Here is a 14,928-nt window from a genome sequence, read left to right as displayed (position 1 = left end):
CTCCCCAGTTTAATTGAAACCGGGGTTTTCCAATCAAAGGTATTAATAAAGCCTTCGATTTTTAGCAAGATTGGAGAGTCTCAGAGCCTTGCTAATAGAGATTCACACGGCAAATTCTCTAATTCGTTTTGGCCCCTGTCTGCAGTCCATGCCCCATTTCTACTCCTCATTTTTCCAAGTACACAGACTAATTGAGCAGTTTAAAGCTGGCCGTTAGAGCTACCCATTTAGTGTGGAAGCAGCCACTCACTAGCCTGTGTTTTTTAGAGCAAGCAATAAACGCAAACACCGCCTGAAATCAATGAGCATGATATTAAAATGCCTGCAGTATCCATTATTCATAGAAATAGCAAATTTGCAGCGTTTCAAGCCAGCACATGGCGGAAAACTTAGAAATGTGATGTATTTCTGCGGACAGCTAGTCCTATGATGACTCACAGCACCAAGCTCTCCCTCACTGTTCTCCTTATTAAACACAGCACTGCAAGTTTGGATTTTGTGTTCCTAAAGAAACGGAGGGCCCTGCGACTGATGGATCCTGGGGAAGTTGGAGTCACTTTGGAACCTGCTCAAGAACATGTGGAGGAGGCATCAAAACAGCCATCAGAGAGTGCAACAGACCAGAGTGAGTTCTAAAGCCTTTGGCTGCCATCACTGATGCAGCCGGATGGGGGGGGGTGCTCCAGAGGAATTCTTCATCTGGGGGCTAAGAAAGAGGGAGCAGGTGGACTTCAGGGCTGTGAGACCCAGGGTACCCCGAACACCTTAATTCTACGATATTCTTTTCCTTTCCTGATCTGCTGCCATCCATTAAATTTGTCTGTCAAACAACTGATACTTTCGCATTGGCTGCTCTTAATCACCAGGCATGTCTCATGGCACCCTGGAGTTTGGGATAGCATGTTCAGAGTGAGCAAGTAGATTGTATAAGAAGTGAGGACCACCACAAGCACAATTTGCAAGTCAAGTACTAACTGGGACAAGAAGAGACACCATCAGACCTATGGGTCCTACTCTTGGCTATTTTGTTTACAAATTTGCCTCTGAGATGCCTGATGGCAGAAACAAGAACCTCTGGAATTTGTTCAGTCTTCCACATAGGAGACAGCAAAGGCCTAGTTAAGAAAGGCAGACACGTTTCCTCCTTCCTTGGTGATTCTATTTTGTTTTTAAATTAAGAAATAGGCTAAATTTCAAAATAATGAATTTGTCAATCTGAAAAAAAAAAGATTGTTAACTAGATATTTCCCATTCAGGGTTTTACTATAGCAACTGCATATAAAATCTTACTTTAAAAGAAATCAGGACATATCTGTTTCATTTAAAATTAATTTGAAATGTTATTTTTGTCAGTATGGTCACAACAAAAATGTTTAAATATTTTTGCATATGTATTCCTTGGGGCATGTGTATGCCTATGCACCTGTGTAGCACGGTACACGTGTGGAGGTCAGAGAATGACTTGTGGGAGTCCGTTCCTTCCTTACACCATGGATCAAACTCAGGTTGTCAGACCTGGTTGCAAGAACCTTTACCCACTGAGGCGAGGCATTGCCCCCGCCCTCCCCCTCCCTCCCCGCCAATTTTGGGAATCATTGATTAGATGAACTATTTCCAAAATGTTGAGAACTGAGAACTGGTTACTATGGAAGAGTCATTAAGTAATGAAGCAATACAGAATCAGCCCCCTAGTGTGCACCATTAGAAAAGATCATTAAAGGTAGATTAACCAAAGTCCCTCTCCTGTTATCTAACTCTTGAATAGGATTCCTCCCAACTGAGACATTGGCCTCTTCTGATAACCTGGAAGCATAGGCACTGGCCTACCTTCCTTATGTCAGGAGATTATTTTTTGGACTAACTACCCCAAATCTGATTGCACTAATTCATATAAATAAACAAAGGAGCTGCTGTATCTGTTCTAGCCAATTTGTAGACAAAAACTCAGCTGTCTTTAAGACTAGAGTGCACCTGTGATGGTGTTTGTAATCATGATGGATGCTCCCTAATTTAATCAACTGGCATGTGTAACATGTACTTGAAGGAATGACCTAAGCTGGCTGTACAGAGTGATAATTAATCTCCCAACTTCCTGAAGTCCTTTTTATTCCCATTTGGCACCAAGTATCCTTTAAAAAATCTTTTTAGTTGGGAGATGCAGCTAGCAGTATTTCCAAAGTTGAATTTCTAATAGTTTCAATATTTGCCTACATGGAAAAAATAGTCATATCCAAACAAATTTTTTAATTATGAGATTAATTGTTCCATTCTGAAAGGTTTATGGATATATATTTCCATATTATACGGTACACACAAATGAGATAGAAACCACATTGTCTAGGAGATGTGTAGTTCAAAAGGGCACATTTGCATTCATTAAAGCCACATGCAGAGTTAGAAGGAAGTTATAATCTGATTTTACACACAAAAAAAACCCAAAGCCATAGACTGAGTTTGATATGCAGAGTGCTGGGATTAAAGACATGTGTTACTGTACCCAGCTATATGCTCTCATTTTAAAGAAGGGAAAAACTGGGCCTCAGGGCACAGTAAGGAAACTAGACTGGAAACCAGAACCAATGTACCACCTTCAGCTGCCCCTCCCCCCCCTCCGTTATGGTCATGGTTGATATATTTCCCAGCTCCTAAAACCTCTACTTGAAAAACAAAACAAAATCCATTTCTTATACTTTGGATTACTCTGAAAAAAAAATCACTGAAACAGAAAAATTGTGAACTTCGTCTTGGAGCTCCATGGTGTTCTGAGATCATTGTGTATTCTGGGCTGTTTGAGTGTCCGTGGTTGAGTTCTGAATCCTTCCCTACCTCTGTGATGAATTTGGCCAGCTGCTGATAGCTAGGGGATGTGTTGTGTAATTTATAATCTGGGTAACATCTGGAAAAGACATGTGCAGAGTTTCACACTGAGAATGAATTTGCGCCATGGTGCTTCTCCAGAGTGTACCCTACTTGAGCAATAGTGTAAGGAAACCAGTGTGCTTTCTCCTCCTGTGACATAGATCAAAGTGTGGACATATGCCATGTGTGTGGTTTACTTAATAAACCAAAGCAAAAGACTAGTTGTCGGAAAGAAGATGGGAGAGGACAAAATGAGAAGTGTGAAAGGAAGGGAGTGTGTTCCTGTTGTCTCCTTTGAGAAGGTCAAGGTGTAGAGAACAAACAGGAGACAATCTAGTAGCAGTACCAGCTTTTCTTACAAAATTATTAAAGTTGAAGGACTAATCATTTGGGAAAAGGGAACAAAGACCAGCTCTGTATGTTCAGGCTTTCTGTTTGGTACTTGACATATTACCCTCAAAGAAGGTTTAAAAACTTGGTACGGTGATGCACGCCTATAACACCAGCATTCTGGAGCTGGAGGCACAGGATTAGGAGTTCAAGATCAGCCTCAACTCCATCAGTAGTTTTAGGACAGCCTGGTATACATGAACTAGTATCAAAGAAAAAACAACAACAAAATCTAGACATAAGACAGGCACCTCCCATTTCATAGTTGTATATGCTGAGGCAAAGTTTGACTTCTTTACTTAATGTGAGACTTAATGGATTCAAAGGCAGAAAGCAAAGTCAGACCCAGAGATGCTGATGGGAGGCAGAATGCAAACCTGGAGTCTGGAGTCACATCCTTCTACCTTTGTCACGTGTAATCTCAAACTTGCTTCCTTAAGACCCAGCCAGTCATAAGCGAAGGAGTGATGAGTAGAAAAGTAGGTTTCAATGCATTGTATCTGTTGTCTCCATTTTTTTTCAGGCCCAAAAATGGTGGGAAGTACTGCGTAGGGAGGAGAATGAAGTTCAAATCCTGCAACACTGAGCCCTGCCTAAAGCAGAAGCGAGATTTCCGTGAAGAGCAGTGTGCTCACTTTGATGGCAAGCACTTTAACATCAATGGTCTGCTGCCCAGTGTGCGCTGGGTCCCTAAGTATAGTGGAAGTAAGTTCAGTGGGGCTGGAGCGTGTGGCTGCCAGGCTGGAACTCAGTCCAGGCATGGAAGTCACATAGCATCATGATCTTCCTCTCTAGTTTTGATAAAGGACCGATGTAAGCTGTTCTGCAGAGTGGCAGGGAGCACAGCCTATTACCAGCTCCGAGACAGAGTGATCGATGGAACCCCTTGTGGCCAGGACACAAATGATATCTGTGTCCAAGGCCTTTGCAGGGTAAGTCCATGAGACATTTTCTTCTTTGAACTGTCCTGTTACCTAACTGATTTGTAGCCTCTTAATAGAATGATAGCCACCACTTCCTGGCTTTTGTTTTCACTAGTTAGAAATCATTCCTAGCTTGACCAAGCTCTGAACTGATGAATGCGGTCACTATATGTGGCCCAAGGGCCAACTAGAATTACTGGGGTTTCAGGCTTTATTGAAATATCACCTAAGGGGATAAAGAGATCATTTCATGGTTAAGAACACTAGCTACTCTTTTAGAGGACTTGGGTTGTGTTCCCAGCACCTACAAAGCATTTGACAACCATCCCTAGATCTAGTTCCAAGAGGATCTGCTGCCTTCTCCTGACCTTTGAAGGCCTTAGACATACATGTAGTTCACATACATACACAGCCAGTACATTTGCATACATAAAATTAAATAAATATTTAAAAAGAAAAAGTAGGTTTACATTCCTCTCAGCTTGCGCTGAAAGTATGTATTCTCTTGTCATTACACTCAGTTGAGATGCATTAAGCATACTAAAAAGCCAGAGATAAGAATGAGGGCTCGATTCTCCTGTAGGCTTGACTGTTGCTAGGGTCCTCCCTGCATTTGCCAGGGCCCTCTTTCTTTATTGCTTTGCTGGGTAAATAAGTTGCTGAGGGGGTTGCACAAAAAAAACAAACTCCCAATTTCTCCTGATAATTGGAACATTTCAACACTTGTGATTCTAAACATCAGCAGTAGCCTGGATTGAGGAGCAGCTTGTCCCTTAAGATGTGCAGGAGCTCTCTGGTGTGGCGCTGGCATCACCATTCTGCTTTAGTTTTCATTGCTAGGCAGTTTTTTTTTCATTTACTCTGTTTATTCATAGACCATTACACCTCAAACTTTAATCTATGCATGAAGCACCAGGGCCATTGGTTAAAATGCCAGTTCTGATTCAGTAGGGATGGGTGGTTCTAGAGAGTCAATATGCCAAAGAGCATCAAAGATGCCAGGTTACTGTGGTCTAATGATGGCATCCTAAATGGCAAACTGTAGACAATTGAGTTCTCAACCTTTGCGGGCTTTAAAGGGCATGACTTTCTTGTCATTTTTGGATTCATATCCCCGAAAGAAATGCATGACTTGCCATTTTATTATCTCTATAATACTTACCACTTATGTCAATTGTTTTCTTTTAAAAAGCAAGCTGGATGTGATCATATTTTAAACTCAAAAGCCCGGAAAGATAAATGTGGGATTTGTGGTGGCGATAATTCTTCATGCAAAACAGTGGCAGGGACATTTAACACAGTCCATTATGGTAAGAATTTGTTCCTAGGAACCAGGGGGAAGGAAGGGTTTAAAAATAAATTGTTAACTTCATATAATACAGGAAGATATCAATATGAGGGGTAAAATCAGTCTTGCTATGGTATATTATTAATCTGGCTATACAGCATCGTAGTGGTAATTGTCTTTTCTGGTTGCCTGCCTTTTATTCTGTCCTTGGAGAATGTGAAATGCACAGCACAATACTGATCTTGTGCTAAACTCTCTGCAGGCTACAATACTGTTGTCCGAATTCCAGCTGGGACTACCAGCCTTGATGTGCGGCAGCACAGTTTCTCAGGGAAATCCGAGGATGACAACTACTTAGGTAAGAGCCACGTCCCTGACATGGACATGAATTCTGAGTCCCGGGTCTCTTTCCGAAGCAACAGGTTCTCACCACTTCCTTCCTCTGTTGTACGTGACAAGCTTCCTTCTATCAAAGAAGATGATCTTGAAATTCATTATCATATTTCTTATCCTGAATATTCCCTCAGAAGATTGACACAAGGGTTATATTGTTACAGTATTCAATAGCAAGCGATTTGCTCCAGATCTTATACTCTGAGTTTAGCATAGAGTTGTGGATCTCCTGGAACACTTTAAAAACGTCTGTCTCCTGGGGAACTGACTTGCAAACGTTTTCTTAGAAGCATTATTTGACTTAATTTTTACGTTATCAACACTAACCAGGAGCAGACTCTTCACGGGTCTATTTGGTATTTTACTATGCCTGGTATATATCTCCATTTCTTCCAAAAGAGGCTATAATTGCAAGCATTTTTAAAGCCATTATTACAAAAATCAGCCTACCCTGCTATAGTACAGACTCTTCCATTTTCTCCTTTAAAATTAATTCCTATATTCTTTATACCTACCCACACAATTATTTTATATCTTTTCTTATGCTTACCCACATAAGTAGTTCATATATATATTCCTCATCTTTAAACCACATCTCACCAAAGACCTCTGTTGGTTTTTGCCAGCCTCCCAAACCAGACCAACTTCAATTTATTGTTCTTCAAACTGCCTTAAGTGATTATGAAATTTGCCCAGTGCTCTGTGAAAGAAGGATATGGGCAAGAGGAGGGTGACAGAAAGGGATTTGGTAGGTCCCCTTGTACAGCTAGGCTTCTCCTGCCTCAAAGCATGGCCATAACTGGTACTTGGCTCTAGAAGAAATAGAAGCCAACTTCCTGAGTAATCACTGCTTAAAAAAAAGAAATTGATTTACTGTTTCATTCTAATGTGCTGGCAGGAATTCTATTGATCCATCTGAATGTAGCCTGGAGAGCTCTAATCCAAGCATTCCGACATGAATGGCTAATGAATATCTGTTGAATCAAATGAGAACCTACATCTGTGTTTTGAAATGTCTGCATGAACTCATGCATTCATAGCCAGACACACTAGCCATACTAACTTATATATGACTCTGCAAAAGTGTTTTCTGCTGTGTCACCATTTCTTCCTGCATTCACTTGTTTATTACATGCCAGCATTACTTTCAACACTATAAACTAAACAAACTAAAATTTACAAAACTCTGTCTTCTTGAAGCCTTCTCTTCATGAGTCAAGAATGACAATAAACAGTAACTTAATCAACATGGTCTGTGCTCGAAGAAGATGCTAAGTGGTATTAGAAATCCAAACAGCACACAGGGAGTAGATAGGGACAGACCACTAAAGAAAGTCAGCTTCTGGGAAGAGAGACTCTTTGTACAGTCTTTGTGTACATGGCGGAGGCGATGGAGTATATGTGTGCGCACACACACAGAAAATCATACCACCTACCCTGCTCTATCACTCTTGTGGCTCTTACCAGGGCTCTCACTGAACCCTCGGCTAGAGTAAAGGCCAACAAGCAACCTTAGTGATCCTCCTGTGTCTGCCTACCATGTCGCCCTGGGCTTAGAAGCCTGTATAGCTGCCCCATCCCCATCTTCTTACTTGAATAGTGGGGGTTTGTATTGAGGTCCTTAATGGTTGTGCGGTCAGTGATGGGACTCATTAAACGACTTCCTAACCCTTCTTTGCAAAGTCTTTGAAGGAGGATTCTGCAAAAAGCAGAAGGAGTTCTCTGTGCCTGTTGTTGAGGGAAAGTGGAGAATCTTAGTGCTAAATGGTGTTAGGACAAGACCATGTTGAGCAGTGTGCTCAAAAGAACACTTGGACTGTTATGTTGAGCATCATTGATAGAACAGCAATACTGGTTAGGAAGTTCTATCAAGAATCCAAGAGAAGTTTAGTGTGGTGGTACCAACCCTTAACACCAGCAGAGGGGAGACTGAGGAAGGATGATGGTGAATTGGAGATCACTCTGGGATACATGGGAGGCTTTGTCTCAAAAATTAAAAAGGAAAAATAAAGAATAAAGAGACAGGTTCTATAAAGAGGAATGCTAATGTCTTGACCTCAGTGAGGAGAATGGAGATGATGGTGAGTGTCAAGGGTCTGTCTCTCTTTTCAATTTGCAGTTATCTTGATTTGTGGTGGATTGAGTATGGCATAGGAAAGGGAAAGGACCAAGGTGTGTTAGCCTTGGATTCAGCCCCTTGTACACATTGAACAAGACATGATGGCAGGCTCCTGTAACCCCAGGACTTAGGAAGTACAGTCAGGAGGATCAGAAGTTCAAGGTCATTTCAACTACATAGTTTAAGGCTAGCCTGTGGTACATGAGACCAATTCAGGGAAAGGAAGAAAGAGAGACAGAGAGAGAGAGAGAGAGAGAGAGAGAGGGAGGGAGGGAGGGAGGGAGGGAGGGAGGGAGGGAGGCAGGGAGGGAGGGAGGGAGGGAGGGAGGGAGGGAGGAAAGAAAAGAAAGAAAGAAATACATAAAGAAGAAGGGAGAGACAGGAAGGAGTGAAGAAAGAAAGGAAGGAAGGAGGGAGGGAAAGGAAGAAAACAAGGTTAAAATTATCTTAGAGACAAAAGGAGTCAAAAACTCTCAGGTTTGGCCCTAAGCAGTAGGAAGGAGGCAGTGTCCCCCTCCCTCACCCCGTGCCCCCCCCACCCCGTTCCCCCTCCCCCCTGGGGAGATAAGACTTGTTACTTATTCATCCACACAATCCCAGTAGTTTAAGGTCAGGGCTATTGCCTGCATGTTTCATTCCCGATACAATGTGTACAAGAGAAGCCTGAGTAAACATTTACTGGATTGATGAACAGCCATTGCTAGTTCCTCATGGAAAATGGAATTCTCTTGGAGATAAAGGCTCAATTTCTTCAAAAGCCTAGAAAGCCTAACTTGTAATTAATTACTAGACAGCTGGATCTGCTTTTTAACACCAAGTATTAAATTGAGTGGTAGCTTTACAAGAAAATAAATAGGACTGGGTTGTAGCTCAGTTATGAACCATGTGTTTACAATTGAGCATTTACTGGTCCTAGGTTCATCAAAACACATACACACACACACACACACATGCACGAATTGAAATAAGATGATTAACAAGCTTCTGGAAACCACCTTCAAGTCACTCCCACATTTCTCATTCTGCGACTGCTCAAAGTATGTCAGGCATCTTTCCCCATATACTTAGCTATAAATTTGAGCATTTAGTAGTCTATATGTTCTGAGTTCATCCTAACTAAGTTAAGCAGCATGGCATGAAGTGTCCCTTACGAATTAGTTTCTTGAGAGCTGAAGGCTATCTTGAATCATTCTCTTCTGTTCCTTGAATCATTCTCTTCTGTTCCAAAGGAAAAGGAAGGGTTCTCTTCTATTTCCTTTGGAAAATATATAATCACTGTCCAGGTAGCGACCTCACTTCTTTTCAGTACAATCACTGCAAGTCAGGCATCTGAACTCAGGCAGTCTTCTGGCCAACTTTTCTTCTTTACTGGGCTTTTCTCAATCCCCTTGTTAATTAATGAAAATAAAACTAAAGAAAATTTGTTCAGGGATGGTCAGCGTGGGCAAGTCACCGCTTGCCTCTCTGAAAGGGAATGAGGAGTGTGCAAGCATTGATTGCAGGTCACGGCCCATTGAGTGTAAAACCAGACCTCAGAGTCCCAGCCTCACAACGGTTCCTAGGGAGGATCCGTTGTCACATTTGTGTCACAAATGTGGGGTGTGTGCACATTTACTCTTGGCTTGAAGCTAGGTGCTATTACAGAGCACTTCAGACACTTTACAGCCCACCACTCTGAGTCTTGCTAAGTTCAGTCATTGCCACTCTGTAGCTAAACAACCTTCATCCTTTGCCCTGATAGCCGTGTACACATCGGTCAAGTCTCACACTCTTCCTGTGTGTTTTGAAGAGGAAGACTTTTCTAGTGGAACCTCTGTAGCAACCGGGTTCTGATGGGTGTGACAGGAGGGACAGCAACCCAGGAAATTAGCTTCCCTAATCTCACTAGCAGGAAGTAGGGCTGGAGTGTCTGGGATTTGGGAAACGGTTTGTTTCACGGGGTACTGAAGCAGAAAGCCTGCCGGTCAAAGGTCATCTTCCACTGGGATTCCCTCCTGTTGGCTTGAAACCACATTGTGCTGCTCTGCCATGTTCCTATCTCTTCAGGAGAAAGTGTAACCATTTCTGTGAGGCTTTCTTGCCTCTGGGATGTTTAGCTATGAATTAACTCTGGCAGTGGGAAATCCCACACCCATGCAGTGCAAGAGAAAGCCAGAGTTTCATTTCACTGATACATTTACAGAAATCCGTAGGCAAACCATTTGTAGGAACAAATCATGAGAAGGGCTTTACATGGTTCAGGGTCATGTCTCACTGTGCACTCACAACCGGGGTAAGAAACATGCAGCGAAGAGTGACCTTCCTCCTGTCCTGCAGAGGCCTGAGAGGCAACCTAAAGCCATAGGGAGAGATGGGGATTGCTGCTCAACTTATAACTCTGGCATGTGGCATTTTATTCCCCCCTCTCGGGTAGCTAGCCTGTGACTTAACTTGAAAGAACTGAGTGGTGGTGTTGACAGCACATCATGCTTTTGTGTGTAAGTGACTTGCTTTGGAAATAGCCTGAGGTGCCAAGGAAACAGCCTCATTTATTCTCTGTTACCCATTGAAAACCCTGCATCTCAAGTGGCTGGCAGCTCATCCCCTCCAGGAGCTAAGTGTGAGGCACAGTTCACACCAGGCTGAGGGGGTGAGGGTCTGAGGTTCACACCAGCTGGAAAATACTCATGCCAAGTGGGAGTGTTCTATTCTCCTTCCAGGGGTGACAGCTTCAATCACTCTCTCACTCTCTCATTCTTTTAACATCACTCTTCACTAGCTACTAAGGGTTGGGATCTTGGGATCTCGGTGTTTATGGAGGTGAGCTGTGAACCGATTTTAGCAATCATGCCAAGTTGTTAAAAAGCTGTCTCCATTCTATTTGTAAACAAGAGAAAGAATGGATGAGTGAATGTGTCTACTTGACAAATGTTTGCTGGCTGTCTTCTTGGACAATGTTAGTGTCTCACAAGTTATGGAGACAGATTCCCATGAGTAGAAGCTGTCTGGCCTTGATAAATTAATGTGGTGATTTGTAAATCATTCTTTTCTCATTTGTACAGCCACATGCACAAATGTGTAACATGTGTAACAGACCAGCTTCATGGAGGTATGATGAGTAGTACAGTATAAGTTCCTCTTTGAGTAGTGGAGTAGCTGGACACTTGGGAAGGGGACCTATGTCTAGAAGAGCCCTTAAAATGAGGCCAAAGTTGTGTGATACATGCTAAAGAGAAACAGTGTCGTTGGGATTTTAAAAAGACATGACTTTTTAATGTTTTATTTATTTAATTCAAGTGAAATGCATGTGCCTCTATCTGTATCTGGAGATCAGAAGACAACTTGAGGAAACAGGTTCTCTCCACCCATGTGGATCCTAGGGCTTGAACCTAGTTCATTGGACTTGGCAGCAGGTGTCTTTCCCTGCTGAGTCATCTTGCTACCCATCACTGAAATTTTTGTCTTTAAAAAATGAATATGCTAATATATTTCTTCTATCTTATATCTAACCAAATTATTTTTAATTTCAATCAAGCCACTTCCGTTGTAATGGAAAGAAACATGGTCAATCAGCCTGTATTTTCACAAAAGTTGTCCAGTGGTAGAAAAGTAATGAGTTCTTAGGATTCAGTTCAATGGGAAACTCTGAAATGCAGTCATTTTAGAGAGTTTCTGGTTATACCAGGTGTGACAGCTTCAGCTTTGAGTCCTAGCACTCAGGAGGCAGAACTGGAGGAAGGCTGCTCATTTGAGACCACAGTGATAAACATAGTGAGTTTACCCCAACTCAGACTACAAAGGGAGACCTCATTTCAAGCAAAATGTTCTGGAACTTCTAACTTTCCCAGTAGCTTCTTCCTACCCTCTAAAGAGTACGTTATTCCTTCTGGGGCTGGGGCTGCTGTCTCCACTCCTGGTAGCACGTGTGTGTCTATCAGACCTTAAGACTTCAGCCTCCATCTCTAATCCTGCAACTATCTATACTGTATAATTAACTTCAGAAAGATGAGGACTTTTATATTTCTCTTAGTTTACATAGGCACCAAAATGGGTGAGTGTTTTTATCTCCACTTATTGACAAAGAAGTTGAGACCAAGAAGGGTTTGTCATCCATGGTCACTTAGCTAGCACACAGCAATCCAAGCCTGTGAATTGATGGTCTGGCTGAGAAGCCCCCAGTCTTCTGCCTGCCCCTGCCAATCCAACAGTCTTTGTTTTTTGGTTTTGGTTTTGGTTTCCAGCACAGCTGGTCAGCGGCAGCACCTCACCCAATTCTCTTTTCTCATCCACAGCTTTATCTAACAGTAAAGGTGAATTCCTGCTAAATGGAGACTTTGTTGTCTCAATGTCCAAAAGGGAGGTCCGTGTGGGGAACGCTGTGATTGAGTACAGCGGGTCCGACAATGTTGTGGAGAGACTTAACTCCACAGACCGCATCGAGGAAGAACTTCTCCTTCAGGTAAAAACTCGGCTGCTGGCCGGTGGCTCTCTCCTCTTGGCACTGCGGGTCCGCAGACTCCTTTCCAATTTCTCCACATGTTGCAGGTGCTGTCAGTGGGAAAGTTGTACAACCCTGATGTGCGGTACTCATTCAATATTCCAATTGAAGACAAACCCCAGCAATTCTACTGGAACAGTCATGGGCCGTGGCAAGCCTGCAGCAAGCCCTGCCAAGGTATCTGCTCAAGAGTTTCCGCTTTTGTGAATTGAGGGTGTTGGAGGTGGTGGGGAGGGGAGGTATTTACTTACTGATCCTTTTTTTTTAAAGAACAGCTATGTACATACAATCTGCAAACCTTTCTGCTTGCATACATCTTCTCACCTCATTTACTTGGACCATCCTGGAGATTTTGGTTGTCAAATTGAACTTTATAAGATTCGGGTCATGTCAGGCCATACTACATTTTCTCCTGTGAAGTGCAAATACATATGTGAAGCTATACAAAATCAGTACTGCCACTTTAATTTCCCATCACATGGCTTTACTGGCCATAATTTATATTAGTTTTGTTTCCTTTTGTTGAATTAAGGTCCTCAGACTATAGCAACAGTATCAAATACACCGACCACCCTTTTTATATTAATAAAATTTATTAGAACACGGATACACCAATTTGTTGACATACTGGTTTTGTTCTGTCCTGGCAGAATTGAGAAGTGTGACAGAGATCATATGGGCAACAAAACTGAAAATACTATCTAGCTTTTTATAGAAAACTTAGGCAAGTCCTTGATCTCATTTAGAGTAGGTTATGTCCTCAGCATAATGATACTCCTCTTTGCTTAGGGGAGCGGAGACGAAAGCTTGTGTGTACCAGGGAGTCTGATCAGCTCACTGTTTCTGATCAAAGATGTGACCGACTGCCCCAGCCAGGACCCGTCACTGAAGCGTGTGGCACAGACTGCGACTTGAGGTGTGTGGTCTCTGTTTTTCTTGTGTCTTTCTTCCAGGGTCTAGCGGGCTTGAGGGGAGTTTCTGTGGGGAATGAGTTAGAGACAAGAGTTGCTGACCTTTTTCTAGACTCCCAGTGTTTTCCTCACACAAGTTCTAGCCACTTCTGAAACTACTTAGCTGAGATATAACTGGAATATTTGTTCTCCTAAGGATTAAAAATAGTTAATAGAATATAGCGCTTGTCAGAAAACATTCTCTCTTGATGTTCACAACTCAGTGATGGTGTATTGGCCTTGCCACTGAGTCATATCCTATGTAAGAGTCCCTGTAGTGTTCCCTTTCCATCCAGAGTCGACACCATGCAGAATTCTTATGTACACAAAAGTTTCAGTCTACATACATCATACACATACACAACTCATAAACACACACACACAGAGTGAGAGAGGGGGGGAGAGAGGGAGGGAGGGAGAGAGAGAAAGGGGAGAGAAAGAGAGAGAGAGAGAGAGAGAGAGAGAGAGAGAGAGAGAGAGAGAGAGAGAGAGAGAGAGAGATGCTATGCGTTAAGGGAAAGGCATAGAGGAAAGAGGAGAAAATCTAAATACAACTAAGTATTCACACAATTCTGTGTTTAAGAAAGGTGTGACATCTGATGGAAGAAATATTGGGAGGGTAGAGAATTCTAAAGTGTTCTATTGCCTGAGAGGTTGACTGTGTCATAAGTATCCAACAGCTGGAGGGCTGTACTGTATAATCTGCCAGGTCAGTGACTACTTTGACCATTTACAGAAGAGAGATTATTAGCATAGAATTGTAAGGGAATGTGATAAGGTCTCTCCATTCATTAGCATAGAATTGTACAGAGTATGATAAGATCTCTCCATTCATTAGCATGGAATAGTGTGGGAATGTGATAAGGTCTCTCCATTCATAAGTAGCAGAGTGCACACATAAGCATTTTGGAGGTTCCACATCACCATGTCCAATCTTCATAGTATTAGCTGCCTAGTGCAGTAGTACAGATTATAAGGTCCTCTTGTATGCCATGGTCAAATAATTAACAGTGTTCTGTCCTAGGAGTCAGAGGGCAATGGTGGCATGTGTGTCATAGATCTCCCAATCCTGACCTGAGGCTCTGACTTTAAACCAGGGTCTTTCCACTCTACCACACTTTCTGAAGTAATAGTTACTGACTGGGTCACTAAATGGCTTGTCAGAAAGTATGGACAAAAGCCATTGTAAAAGCAAGACATTAAAAAGTAGGTATTAATGTAAACATTAAGCAGTATTTTGTTTTAGGCATTGTCCATATAAACCTATTTGCATCAGTCATTTGAGTTAAATTAGTTAAGGTAGAATTAAGGAGCCCTTTGAGGTGGGGAAAATGCAGGTAACAGTTAAGCTGCATGATCACTGGATTCATGCACAACTTCCTTGAGATGCAAGGTTAACCAACTGAGGAAGACTGCATTTCCAGATTGCCTTGAGTCCAGCCCTCACTACATCTCCTGCCATTCTGCAGCAGTTATGGTAGAGGGAGTCCCTCCTAACTAAGGCCTGAGAGCAGTTATGGTAGAGGGAG

General features: G+C 42.4%; 1 protein-coding gene and 1 long non-coding RNA gene across 2 annotated transcripts in view; one reads left to right on the top strand and one right to left on the bottom strand.

The window, feature by feature from the left end:
• The window catches only part of Adamts9 (ADAM metallopeptidase with thrombospondin type 1 motif 9), a 158,423-nt gene that overhangs the window by 38,644 nt on the left and 104,851 nt on the right, over window positions 1-14,928 (top strand). The window contains exons 12-19 of the mRNA XM_005071171.4: window positions 480-625; window positions 3,773-3,954; window positions 4,045-4,181; window positions 5,365-5,482; window positions 5,723-5,818; window positions 12,244-12,410; window positions 12,497-12,626; window positions 13,239-13,365. Of these exons, the coding sequence (XP_005071228.1) occupies window positions 480-625; window positions 3,773-3,954; window positions 4,045-4,181; window positions 5,365-5,482; window positions 5,723-5,818; window positions 12,244-12,410; window positions 12,497-12,626; window positions 13,239-13,365 (1,103 nt within the window). The remainder of the gene's footprint in view (window positions 1-479; window positions 626-3,772; window positions 3,955-4,044; window positions 4,182-5,364; window positions 5,483-5,722; window positions 5,819-12,243; window positions 12,411-12,496; window positions 12,627-13,238; window positions 13,366-14,928) is intronic.
• On the bottom strand, window positions 2,230-9,316 carry LOC121136589. Its single transcript, XR_005873624.1, has 3 exons — window positions 9,124-9,316; window positions 5,335-5,496; window positions 2,230-3,793 (listed from the first exon to the last, which is right to left on the bottom strand). It is a non-coding gene; the product is annotated as an uncharacterized LOC121136589 (long non-coding RNA).

This window comes from Mesocricetus auratus, unplaced genomic scaffold, assembly GCF_017639785.1.
Source record: "Mesocricetus auratus isolate SY011 unplaced genomic scaffold, BCM_Maur_2.0 Super-Scaffold_100676, whole genome shotgun sequence".
Taxonomy (NCBI): domain Eukaryota; kingdom Metazoa; phylum Chordata; class Mammalia; order Rodentia; family Cricetidae; genus Mesocricetus; species Mesocricetus auratus.
The sequence above is the reverse complement of the archived record's forward strand: the minus strand, read 5'-3'. Positions and strand labels throughout refer to the sequence as shown.